The 14,728-nt window shown below is 24.0% G+C and overlaps 1 protein-coding gene across 1 annotated transcript in view; it reads right to left on the bottom strand.

Annotated features, from left to right (window-relative positions):
* Positions 1–3,134: 3,134 nt before the first annotated feature.
* LOC129606777 (uncharacterized protein DDB_G0283357) overlaps positions 3,135–14,728 on the bottom strand; it is an 88,704-nt gene continuing 77,110 nt past the window's right edge. Inside the window, exons 4-7 of the mRNA XM_055517323.1 lie at positions 14,050–14,188; positions 10,956–11,831; positions 10,664–10,885; positions 3,135–5,230 (exon numbers count right to left, since the gene is read on the bottom strand). Of these exons, the coding sequence (XP_055373298.1) occupies positions 3,466–5,230; positions 10,664–10,885; positions 10,956–11,831; positions 14,050–14,188 (3,002 nt within the window). The 3' untranslated portion in view covers positions 3,135–3,465. The remainder of the gene's footprint in view (positions 5,231–10,663; positions 10,886–10,955; positions 11,832–14,049; positions 14,189–14,728) is intronic.

Here is a 14,728-nt window from a genome sequence, read left to right as displayed (position 1 = left end):
ATTTATTGCTACCACAATTTCATTTTAAATATGTACAAATAATTTTAACAATTTTAATTTTTATTTTAAACAAATATTTTTTTTTTAAATCCAGTTTAAATTGAATTTTTTATATTCTTAAAAAATTCTAAGAGTGTTATGCCTCTCCTTTGATAATTTCCACGAAAAATAAGCAAAAATACGAAAAGAAATTTTTATAGAAGACAATTTTAAAGTGTATAATGTAAAAACAAAATAATATTATCGTTGTCCTGTCCAACTAAATACAAAGTAAAAGTCCTTATTATGTGTGTTATAAAGTATAAAATGATAATTTTTATATGGAACTCGTAGATTCGTAACAATAACAAAAATAAACATTTTATTTCTAAAATACGTCCTTCATTGCAGAGAGATTCAAAGTCTTATTCTATTTTTTTTTTTTTTTAATTCCCATGTATTGTACAAACAATAGAAAAAAAATTGTTACATCTATAAAAATAAAAAAAATTAGTAAGATACTATGAAAATATTAAAAAAAGGATCAAATAAAAAAAACAAGTCTAGAAAAATACCCAGAAGGAATTTCGAAATAAAAATCATTTTTATTTTTATATGCATATTTTTATAATATTAAAGACTTAAAAGTATGAATGAAAATTGTTAGAAAATGTATGAGTTGTTGGCGGGTGAAATGTTCAAATAAAAAATAACATAGGCCCGTTTATGGGTAGCCTTTGTCTTTGAATCTAAAATAAATTTTATTTTTTATTTAAAAATTTTCACTTACATTACCAATACTTTGGTTCGGTTCTATATACAGTAAAACTGTTGATAAAATTTTAAGTGTAGTATAGTTTAGTAGAATATTCATCGAGAATACAGTTTCTTCTCGTATCTATCAATATTCCAAATTAACTGAGGTGTGTCAGAGTCCTATCTTTATCCTTACGGAACCTACAAAATCTGTAATTCGCAAAACTTAGTTTTCAAAGACTGATGCTATTCTTGAACAGCATTCTTTGCATGATTTCTTGATATTCTTACAACTGTTTCAAAACTATTTCTGCTGTAATTTCACAAAAACTGCTTTTCTTACCAAAGATTTGAGTGCTGCATTCTACATAGCTCCAACCTTTTTTCTTCCACTTTATTTTTTAATACTTTCCGAATACTGCTAGACCCGATTTCACAGAATACAGGAGTTCCCTATAAAGTAAATAGGAGTTGACCTCCAATTATGTTTGAATACCACATTCTTCATTCAAGTTCTCTTTGAGGTGTCTCGTACCCACTACAGGATATGTATCCCATATTTGTTTTGTACAATAATTATTAAATTTGTTTTTTTTTTTTAATTCCTCCGTCTCTGAATTTAGAGTAACAAGCCTGGTAGAAGAAAGTCTTCTATAAAAAAAATAAAATATCTCTAAAAATAAAATGTAAATATTTTTCATTTTGTCTTGTTTTTTATTCTTAACTTTTCGTTTCTATTTATTTGTATAAGTACTTCCATTTTGTTTCGTCTTCTTGGTTCAATTTTTATTTAAGAGGAATTGTGTAAAATGATGTTTATTCAAATTTTATGTCATTTTAAGATTAAAGGTTTAAATTTTTCTTCTTTTCTTGCTTTTTTTTTTTTGTTTTTTATCATTTTACAAAAATATTCAATTTTTCTTTGGAATTTTAGTCCTTTTCGTTTGATATTGTGTTTTAATAAAATTTTGTAAATACATAATAAAAATTTTATTATAAAATTTTTAAAATATTAGAAAATTGAAAATAAATAAGTTCTCGTGCGTTGTTAGGAAGTAGACTACGAGAAATAACTTGCTTTTGTATTTTAAAAATCACATAATACGCCATCTACGAGGAATAGAAAATAATTTGAAATTAATAATTCTAAAGCGGTTTACATACATTTTTAAGTCATATATTATGCGAATTCCAGGCGAACTTTATAATATTCATTCATTTAATTTCCCGTTTTCATTATCAAATTAAAGACTTGCGTTTAAATCTTAAACGACAACTTGTATTTAACTGTTATCGATTCTTTATACCAGTCCATAGTCAGAAAATTATGATTTAAATCGATTTCATAAAATTTAATTTCGAACATGTTCGATTTTAACTCACATCGAACATGTTTGAAATTAAATTTGTGTGCGATTAATATGCAATTAGTAGTATGTACTGAAACGAAGGCAATTCAACATTTAAAATTTTTCTTTTATTCAATTATTTTTTATTTCATTTTTTTCGTAATTTTTTTTTCTTGTTTAATCAATTTTCATAATTAGTATTACAAGTTAACTTGCATTGTTCTTACTTTTGTTTTGGAATTTTTCAATTTCTTTTCCTAATTTGTTTTTGCACATAAATCTTGTTTTTTTTTATAATTTTATTATTTTTTTTTTCGATTATTTCTTATTTTTACTACAGAATTTTTTTCATCTAAATCATAATTTTTTTTTATTTTACATAACAAAGACATTTACAAACATTTAAAAATATTTTTTTTTATTTTAATTTTCTATATTTGTGTTTCAAGTTTTTTAAATTGTGTATTTTCAATAGGTATATAGCTATTTTCTTTATAAAACAAACTAACATTTAACTTGTATTCTTTGAAACAATTCCTATATTTACCCTATACATTCCTACAATATCTATCATACGGTTGAATCCGTTTTGTTATCTAACAAAATATTTTATACATTCACAAAATCTTAAATATACTAACTACAATAGCCTTACTGTATAATGAGAACCTAATTATTTATATTAAATTAATTCATACCTGTTTTTTTTTAAACGTTTAACCATTTTGTTTTTCAAATATTAATTTAATTTTTTATTTTAATGGGACGCGATTTATTTAGTTTTTAATATAATGTATGAAATACATATATAGTTGTTAGTATTGTGTATTTTTGTAATAATATTGAAATCAGCAATAAAATAATTTTTCATAATTAATAATAATATTGATAGTAATAATTTTAACAATTAAACAATTTGCTTCTATTAATTTTTAACACAATAAATTGAAATTATAAGAAATATTTAATTATGAAAAAAAGAATGAAACAACTCATTCAAATATAAAATCGAATCAAACATTGTATTGAATACTCGTATGTTGACTAAAATTGTGTGTATTATAAAAACAAACTTATGTGTAGATAATATGTTTAGTGTCAATTACAAATATATAGTTAACTCAAAATTCCAAATGTACTTCAAAATATACATAATATTTTAATTAAAATATTTTATATAGAGTTATTCCTGAATCGGAAGATTATAATTCATATTAAAATTTGTTCAAGAATGAAATATCTTATTCTTGCACATCTATGAACGCAAAATAACTCAAAAGAAATCTAAAACCATAGAGAGAATTAAACCTTAAGAAAATTAAAATATTGGCGCTTTAAGCACATATCCATTTCTAAAAAATTTTCCATTTTCATCCTTATATTAATTAACATTTTCTTCAATCGTTATTCTACTGTCTTTACTGTCTTTGTCATTTTGAATTTTACTAACGCTATTATTATCATTATCATCACGTTTAATGTCATGTAATATAACCTTATCATCAATATTATTACCATTCTTTAATAAGTTCCCATCATTTTCTATGTTGCATTCGTTATCATCAAATGGTATCACACATATTTTATTTAATTTTTCATTATCATCAATATTAACATCAGCATCTTTAATAAAATTATTATCATTAACTTTAATACTTTTAATATTATTTACTATACCATCATTATTACCATCATCATCATTATCATCTTTTAATTTATGGTGTTGCAAAGGTACTACAATATTTATTGATGGCATACATTCAATTTTAATTTTATTTGAAAAATCATTTTTAGATTCTACTTTCGATTCGTTTTCTATTGAAATATCAGATGCATTTTTTATATTATTTAAAAAAGGATCTTTTGAATTATTAGTATCACAATTACAATTATTATTACTATTGCCATTATTACATTTATTACTACTATTACATTTACAATTATTTAAATTTCTATTATTATTACTTATTTTTTGAAATTCATTTTGATCCTTTAATTTAATTGAATTTTTTGATGACAATTCAATTGTATTTGTATCACATGTTGTTAAATTATCACTTGTTAATTGTGATGATGATTGCTCTTGTTGTGTAAGTGAATTTTCTGTTTCTAATGTTATTGTTTTTTGTGTTGTTGCTGTTGTTATTTCTATAATTGCTTTATCCATTGTATCTGTTGTTATTTCCTGTGATTGAGGCTGATTTATTGAAAAATTTATTGTCTTTAAAATAAAATTTTCTTTTAAATTTTCATCATCAGTCTCTTTGGCATTCAGATTTTCTTTCTCTATAGAACTAACTAAATTATTAATGGTATTGGGTTTTTTGTCTAAATTAAATTCTTCACTCTTAATTAAGATCTTATTATTTTCTATGTTCATTTTATTTTCATTATTCTTAATTTCTTTATTCTCAATTGATTTATATTGTGAATTCGATTCACTTTCAGTCTTTAAAATTTTACTTCGTCTTTCACTAATTACACGCAATGAATCATAAAAATCATCATCGGTACCTGTTCTATTGGTTGTGCTATTATAATAATTGAAATAACTAGAAAATGATGAACTGTCTTCAGCTGAACGATTAATTGTATCGTATTCGTTGCCCAATTTTGGTTTTGAACGAAATGTCCTTGATGAATTACTACGTTGTAATGGATTTAAATTTTTTATTGGTTTTTCATCAATTGTTGTGGTTGTTGTTGTTGTTCTGGTGGTTGTGGTCGTTTTTGTACTATTTTTTATAGAATTTTTATTATTGCTATTAAATTTCATAATTGGAACTTGATTTGGTTTAATTTTTAATGATTGTGGACGTTGTTTTTTAATATTGCAATAGATGGGGCTATTACTGGTACTATTGTTATTATTATGATTATTTGTCGTTCTTCTATTATGTGTTGGAGTATGTAATTCATCTTGTATATTTGCTGATATGGTATTTACAATTGAATTTAATTCAATATTATTATTTTTACTATTTTTTATTGATGATTTATTCAAATTTTTATCATTATTTTCTATATTATTTTTATCTCTATCTTCTGATTCAGGGCTTTCTTCTAAAACACATGGTTCCAAACTTGATTGACCAGATAGTTGACGCATTGCAATTGATGGTTCTGAGCATATTGATATTTGACTTCTGTAAAATAATTAAAATAGAATATTAAATAAGTATTTTATTAAATTATTAAAAAAAATATCCTTATTTTGCTGTAATCAAGAAAAAATATACCACGTAATAGAACAGTAATTAATAAAAGTTGGGTAATCAAATCGAAAATTCCATTCCTAATTAAGTATTATTGATTTTTTTTTAACCAAACGCTCCAATTAGTTAGATATTATAGGTAAAGTTCTACAAAACAAATAAACTTTAGTGAAATGGATATCAATGAGAAGAATCTTCAAATTGCAATAACAATTGTAAATGGGGTCATATAAATAATTTGTAATTTTTATAAAAAAATTTTAACTTTTTATTACAAAACTTTTATTTTAATTGAAAATTAATTTGTTTGAAAGCTAAATTTTATTTTTAATGACTCCTATAAAAAGTTGTGTAAAAGTTTAATGTCTTTTTAGAGTTGTCACTTGTCAAACGAAATTTCGTAATGAAAATCTTATTCATTTTTATGATATCTTTAAAATATTTTAACATTTCTCTTTCTCCCTTTCTCTTATAATGAGTGCTGTATGTGCTGTCGATCTCGAAATTTAGAAGTTTTCTCTTTATGTAAAACTTTAAATTTTTTTTTGGAAAAGTTAAGAATAAGACTGAGTTTTGAAATAAGAAATGAAAATTTAATAAAAGTTGAAAAAAAAATTATGCTTGTTGAAATTTAAATTTATGCTTGTTCGCTACAAAAGGAGTTTTCTTATAAGAAATTGTATAAAACAATTTCTGAACTGATTTTTCGAAAAATCGTCTAAAAATTTTTTTATTAATTTTTTTTTTTTAATTGTTCGAAACTCAATCTATTTACTTTATTGTAGATGTTCAGCTGTTTTACCCGGGTTCTTATATTTAACAAAACATTTTTTGTATTTGAATTTTTAGAAAATTGTTAACAGCCTTAAAAAGTTTTATTGAGTTAAATTTAAACGTAAATTATTGCGATTTTTATTATAATTGAAAATTATTTGATGACTGTCAATTGCCTTAAATATTTTGTAGCCATAGTATTGCCATACATGTTTTATATAAATAACAGCAATTTAATATAAAAATGAGCTCGTATTATTATTTTAATATAAAGAGAGGAGAGTGAATGAACTCATCTTAAAAAAAATAAGAGCAAATTGAAAAAAACATTTAAAATTGTCATATTTTTATTTTTTTTTTCAAAGAGAGTAGAAAGCAATTTTCTTCGTACAATTTACACTTCATGTCATAATTACATAATATGATAAGAAACAAACTCATAAATTTATTTAGGTCGCATATTCCTCTATATTTTACAAAAAAAAAAAAATATAAAACTTTTAAAAAAGGAAAGTTGCAGCAACAAAAGAAAGAGGAAAAGTTTTTCATTTTTCTCTCAAATAAAATGACAATAAAATTTTACAAGAATCTTAAGAAAAGAAAATTATTGCAATTTTGAATATACACACGTAGCAGGGTTCCCTTCCCCACCGGCCATACGTATTGAAAAAAAAAAAGTTTATTTTGTTAGACGAAAATTATTCCTAAGTAACAGAATAAAAATTATTTTTAAAAGAACAATGAAAATAAGGAAGAAGGAAGCAGAAAAAATGTTGAATAAAATGTAGGGTTTCTGATATCTAGCAATCTTATTCCGTAATAATTTTTTTTATTTTACAAATCTCTTATAATGCATTTAACAAAATGCCAAAATTAAAACGACAAAATTAGGCATGAAGTATATGAGACGAAATTCTAATTTAACTTTAAAAAAATTATTTTAAGTGTTGAATGGCTTTGTTCATATTCAGTTTTCTTAAGAGAATTTTGTTTTCTTCTTCTTCTTCCTTTCAATTTTAATTTAGATCTAGATCATAATTGAAAATTAAATATAAAAAAAATTTTGCTGCCAAAAATAAAATGTTAACAAAATTAGCTTTTTATTATAAATAAAGTTGCAGAGTTGCCGGTCCCGAATTTTGTCTTTTTTCTTTAAATTTTAAATTCTATTCTGACCTCAACCAAATTATGAAAGAGAAATATTTAAAATTTTTGACTAAGACTTCAAATCGAATAACTGAAAAGCTTCGAAGTAGCTTCTCTTCTATCATAAATATTTGATTTTGATTGCTTTACTTTGATTACTGCTTGATTCCGAATTCTGCAGTCCTAATTATAAATGCAATTTTAGCAGAAAATCATAATTTCAAAATTATTTCATATAAGTACATACATAGTAATTAATTTAAAATAAATTTTCTTTGAATTTTCAATGAATTTTTCAAATGATATTGTAGAATATGAAATTCATACATGAAAAGTTCTTATATTACAAAATTTATTGTATGTTACACGTGTAACTAAGCTATTCTTTTACATTAAAGAAACCGATTTTTTAAATTTCTTCTTACTTTTAATTATTTTGTCGTTTCTCAGTAAAAAACTTACAAAGCAAAATGAAAGTTTCAATGGAATATCAGCAAATTCAACTATAAAAAAGAGGATGGAAAATACAATTTCCAATTTTGTAAATTGGTTTTTATAAATTTACAAAACTGTAGGGTTTACTTTGCAAAAAAAAAATTTCTTGTATCACTCATATCAAAGGTAAAAAAAGTCATTCATTTATTTTTCTACTTTAAAAGTCTATTCTTTATATTATATGCGTTAGTATACATACATTAGTTTATATTGTATAAAGAATAGACACTCAATAAACACATATACGAGTATTTCTTTATGAAAAAAAAAGGAATTATAAAAATTCGAAATTCAATTCAATTGAGTTCGATTATCGGAAAAAAACAAATTAATTGATTTATTTTTGTTTTTCATATCGTTTATTTTCAGTTTACTATCCCAAAACTGCCGCAGCCATATGAAAAATAATGAAAACTATATGGAAAATATTTTAAATATTATAAATTTGGTGCGAACTCAATCTGATATATTTATGATATTTCATTTATTATTCACGTTCACATTCTTTTCATTACACTAACTGTGAATATTTACCATTAATGGTAGTCTACACCCCACGTACATGTATGGTGTAGGTGATTTTTCATGTTTTTATCAGACTATACTATTTTAATTAATATTATTTTACACAATATATCGAAATAAAATCCAATTAATGGAATAAAACTTTTGCTAAAATCATTTTTAAAAAAATAAATAAAATAATAAAGATTTCAAATAATACGAGATTGGTATTTTTTTTTTTAGTTGTAGCTCTTCGAATTTTGTTTTTAAATGAAAATAAAATTTAAATTCATGAAAATTTATATTAAAAAAATATTTCTGATTCAAAAAAATGAATGAGTCAATTAAAAGTAAATCATTTTCTTCTACGATAGCACTTCTTGTATCACGGTGAAAAAATAGAATTTACTTAATTTGAATTCGATGACATCAAAGAAATTCCGTCGCTTCGTATTATATTTCAATCAGAGCGAAAAATATTCGGCTAGTGTTGAATGAATTTTGAAAATGTTGCCTAATTCTTAAAATATTTAAATTTATTTTAATTTTAATTCAAAATGAAATTGTGCTCTAACAGAGGTCTGCGGATTTAGAGCCAACAAGTTGATCGAAATTAGGATGTTCAAGTCAAAGAATTGATGTCATAATTTGTAGGTTTCTGATTGCTGTAATCTAAATCTGAATCTTGTATATTTAACAACAAATTTTTTATATACATAGATTGCAGGCTACAGTTTCGACCTTTGAAAAAGTACAACTGAAAACTTTCTTGGCAATATTTAAACAAAATATTGTGATAGACTACACAGCACCTGTAACAAATATGAATAATTGAGTAATAGAATCAAATTAATCTTTAATTCACACACACCGTTTCTTTGACTTTAAAATAGAAAACATTTCTTTTATTTAAACTTTTAATAACTTTTACTTGCCTACTTTGGTTCTTGTATTATTGATATTGTTTTCAAAAGGATTTTATATAAAGGATTTTGTACAAAAACCAATAAAATAAGTTGTACATTTTCTTTTTTTTTACTAGAACATTTTATACACCTATATATACACCTATACAAACATACGTTCTAATTTACTTGAATACTTTTAAAAGAATTTTCTTTTCGGTTTACTTGTTTTGATCCTTTTAATAGAAGAATACCCTTTTACTTTATCTCTTTTGGAACCGATGTACATTTTTCTATATAAACATATACAAATATTCGAAAAATTTTGTTATACAAATATGTATGTATGTATGCGTATTTATAATTATTTATTCGAGAAATGTTGCAGATTTTTCTTTAATAAAGAAGACTTTTTATTTTTCTAAAACTTTTAGAATAATTTCATTAATTTTTTATATTTTATTATAAAGAAAAGTTAAATTAAATTGAGCTCAAGAGTTAAGAGCATATAAATTTAGTGTAGGTCTATAACATAAAAATGAATTGATTCTAAGTTTTGCAATAATTTATTTTTGCAAAATTTGAAGAAAGGTAGTTAGTTTTTCTTTTCAATCAAAGTTTTCGATTATTATGCAAGAAATAATTAAATTAGATCTTACACTACAACGCATTTCTCTGCTTTCAAAGACCCTATTGCATGTTGGTAATAAATAATATTGTTCCATAATGATTTCCATAGTGGTAATGACACGTTTTTTAATAACCTAATAACTCGTACTTCCATTTATCTCCATAAAATCATTAAATACACTAATTAAGCGTAGGATAATATTCCAATGGTAAATGATAAAATGTAATTAAAATTTTTATTTACAAATAAAATAGTGAGAATATTTGCAAGTATATTATTTACATTTCACAAATTGGATATTCCATAAATGTTTTAATTGTATATGGACTTAAACAATATTTCCGAATATTTTATTTAATTTTCACGCATTGAAATTCAAAATGAATGAGATAGCGATTATTTGAAAAGTATTAAAAATTCATTAAATATTGAAAATTCTAATCCCCAATAAATTTTCAATAAATTCAAGTATATTGAGGAAATTTAATATTTTTCCAATACCACTTTATACCACTATTTGTTTAAGTTGTGTATTTATCAGCAATAAAATTATTGGATGGTATTAAATACAGGCGGAAACACGAAATTTACCATCCGCTTCTCAGTTTCTTTAATAATTTATTATGAAACAATATGAGTTCCAAATTAAATGCAATGTGCATAAATTCAATAAAAAATATTTTAATTGCGTTCACCATAAGGTTTTTAAAAACAGTATTAATTCATTTGAGTTAGGTGTTTTTAAATTAACAAAAGTGAAAATAAGAAGAACATTAATATTATCCTAACCACTAATTCTTAACTACCAATTTCCTTCAACTAGTTTCCATATTCAGTTTAAAATTTTTTGAATTTGAAATTTTATGGTCTATAATATAGAATAATGCATATTAGTCTATAAAATAATACCTAATTTCCCGTTCTATTGATGATCCAGAGGATTGTCGACGTGGTGAACGTGGACTTGCTCTACTATTTTGATTATAATATTGTTGTTGTTGATAATGTTTTTCTGGGCTATGTAATTCAACTTGTATACTTCGTGAATCTATACTATTTGTACGACTGGTTGCTGATGATGCACGATAATAACGTGATGCATTCGATGCATCTGATGTTGTAGAACTTCGTCTATTAAAAATAAAAATATATAAAAAATTTTAAATAAAAACTTTCCGAATGAAAAAATTATTGGTTTTACCGTCTCTCTTCATATCTAGATGCAACTATCATATTATGCTGTTGTAAATGTTGCTGATGTTGTTCTTCTTTTTCAATTGGTTTCTGTCTTGATAGTATATGACGTTTTGATGTATCCGATCTACGATAACGATCTTTTATACGTTTTTCATGACCACTATCTAACATTATTATTGACATTAAAGATGAATCATCAATATCGGATGTATTACAATATGGTCCAGATTCATCAACTGACATTGCATGACGATGCATTTGATGTAATTTCCCCGGATGTAACAGTGAACCACTAGTAAAGTCAGTATTTCTTGATGAACGATTTATTAAACTTGTACTGGTACGTTGTGAACGTGTTTTTGAAAAAGGGCGTTCACTATTATTTACTAAAGAGCTATTTGATCGATTTTTTTTATTGTTACTACAACTATTACCATTACCAGCAACTTTATTTGAAGATTTATCATTATCATTTGTTTTATTTATATCTGAACAAATAATATTGCTATCACCAATAGCATTACCAATCCTGCCAGCTTCCCTATTACCATAATCATCATTAATGATTTCATCATTATAATGATGTTGTTGTTTATGATGATGATTATGATGTTTAGATTTATGATGATGATGATGATGTTGATGGTTTTGTAATTGTTGTTGATATTGTTGTAATAATTGTTGTTGATATTGCTGATATAATATTTGTTTTGTTGTTAAACTATTCGAATTTGTATTATTTATTATTTGTCTACGATATAATGGCGATAATTGAGCTGAATTAATACTCGATCGATTACTTGTTAATGCTGAGGATAAATTTGGCACGGAACCACTAAGTGAAAAACGTCGTGTTTTTGGTGATTGACGGGGAGAATTCCTAGAAAGAGAAATTAATAAATTTAAAATTGTTATAATTTATTAGAAAAGTCTTATAAGATGAATATCGAAAAGCTGGTAAAAGTTTTAATATTAAGAGTGGTAAATGGTGACGCAAAAATCTGATTTTTAACAAAAATATTATTCTTTTTCTATATTTATTTATGGTGATCTCATTTGCACTAAAAATTTTCTTCGATTATTTTATTAAAACAAAACGGAATTGTAAAACAAATTCATAGCTATAACAAAATTTTGATGAACTGTTTCAGGCCATAAATGTAATCCGCTTTAAATTAATTTAGAAAAATTGATCGTAAAAAAGAAAATTACTTAATTTCCAAAATTCGCAACTTGGTCATAAAATATTTTAAAAAAAAGTTTTAATTTTGAGCATGTTATTCATTTTAAAACATAAAAATTTTAAATTAAAATCATAAAAAAAAGGTAAACTTGAGGAAGGATGTTGATGTATAATAAATAAAATTTAATTTTTCAGAATAGTAAAACTTTATTTTGGGTTTTCATGAAAATTTAAATTATTTTTGTTATCAGTATATGAGGAAAAATTGAATAATCAATTCTGTGTGGCAGCGAACATTTTAAAAAATAAAAGCATCTAAGCATATTTGAATCGAAAATCTAAAATATTGCCTTAAGATATCCTAAAATATAAAAGCTCTGATTTCAATTTGAAATCGCTAGATGTAATTTAATAAAACTTCGCAAACAATTGTCATGAATTTTTCATATTACAAAAAGTTATGTCCCTCTTAGTTAAATTTTCGAAATTTAAAAAACCTCTATCTCTTCTCGTTTAACGAGAAAGTGTATTCAAAGATTTACACCTACACAAAGGATTTTAATTAAAATTTTATAAAAATGTGAGTGGGCTCATGAGGTATTCTCTTCACTCCCTCACAGCAACACTTTCAATATCATCACTATTTCATTTCAAATTGGTTAATCGATTTCCTCTTATCATTATGTAATTGAAACTACTAAATCATATGTTCTATATCTATATGAAAATAACTTATAAATACACACAGGTATATACAAAGATAAACTTGAAATTTTAACATATGTTCAACGTTATAAATTTGCAACTTGTTGAGTTTTTCCTCTCTTTTTCAAATCGCTATTATTATTTTCACCTTTCCTGCTATTTTGTTTTTTTTTCCCTTATAATAAAATGAAATTTGAAATTTTCTCTCAATACCTTTTCGAATTTTTTTTATACCTACATATGTACCTACACAATATTTTTTATATTTTTCCATGAAAAAAAAAAAAGGAAAATGAAAATAATTTTCCCTTTAATATCCTTATGGGATCAATAAATAAAATGTTGAACAATTGTTAGACAACAAGGCAACAAACGTTAATAAAAGAAATATGAGAGGAACAGGATGCGAATATTTATATATACGTAAATATATTACGAGTATGTACGTGTATTTCCAGATTTATATATTTAGAATTATTTGCTGAATGCCTTATAATAATTTATAAGGTCGTCTTCTATTCATTTATTTGTATATTTATATAATGTAATAAAACACTAAATAAATAATGGCAAAAAATATTTTGACCTACAAGAAATCAATGAAATTTTAATAAGGAACCCTCTTGTTAATATTTAACACATATGGATTGTTGTTATTGTATTTATACATAAATTATGTAAAAATACGGAGGGATTGCGAAAATTTTAAAAAAATGTTTGTACATACTCAACTGTCAGCATCGGCACTTCTCTAAATCAAGAATTGTTAGTTCTTCAAATTTCTGTTCAAGAAAGTACTATAATCCAATTTTGTAATCTAAGTTGGATTCTGTTCAAAATTTACTCTTAAATTTTATAAAATTCTTAGGCGTTTTTCAACAAATTTCAAAATATATTGAATCTCATTCGTACTTTTGCAACTCATCTCTTATGTATTCTTATAAATCTCATAAATTTAAAAAAAAATAAAAAAAAATCAAATGTAAATTTCTCAAAATCAGGTATTTGGAATTCTCCACTCTTCCATTTTTCCTACAATTGAAAATTGAAATTCATTTCTTAGACGTGATTTTAAATTAAATTTAAAGTTGGAATATTTTCAATGAAAATATTTTACAAAGGAAAATCATTTTTTTTGTGTTTTATTATTCATTGAAATTTGAAATTTAAAATTTAAAATACTGAAAACAAAACAATTTTTTTTACTTACCCTAGTGTTTTTGAAAAATGTATTAAAGCAGCCGTTAAAGCTTGTCTATCTAATGGTTGTGCTGGTGCTGGTGGTTCAGCTGGTGATGTTCTAAATACACCTAAATGATGATCCCATCTAGTTGCTTGGTGCATAATACCTACACATAATATGCACATATATGTATATGTATGTGCACATTTGTTTTGTGTATATGGTAAAATTAAATTTTAAGCCATTTGCAAACGAAAATTGCGTGCAGTATGAAAAAAAATTATAAATAGAATTTTAGCTTTAAAAATTTAATAAAATTGAAAATTTATTTTATAAAACATTTGGAATTGAAGTTTTGTCAAAGAATTTGAATTGATTGATTGTATTTTTTTTTTCCAATAAAATCTTGTAAAATTTTCATTACAATTTTGTGTGTCCAAAACAAACAATAATGATGACAGGTAAAGCGGAAAAAACACAACAAAAGCAGAGAATGAACCGGCGAACGGTTTCCGTGTTAACATAAAACAGCGGAACAGCAAAATTAACTACATATTTAATATGACGTTTAAAAAAATTATGGCCGGTAAAATAAAATTTTAGGCTATTTTACCGCCGTCAGTCCCATTTATATACATACATATGTATATTCTATATGAATTTTGACCTCTCGGCGCGGCAAATAGCTGTTGCTTTATTTTTACTT

This window comes from Condylostylus longicornis, unplaced genomic scaffold (genome assembly GCF_029603195.1).
Source record: "Condylostylus longicornis isolate FDR11 unplaced genomic scaffold, ASM2960319v2 ptg000022l, whole genome shotgun sequence".
Taxonomy (NCBI): Eukaryota; Metazoa; Arthropoda; class Insecta; order Diptera; family Dolichopodidae; genus Condylostylus; species Condylostylus longicornis.
This window is presented reverse-complemented; position numbering and strand designations above follow the sequence as displayed.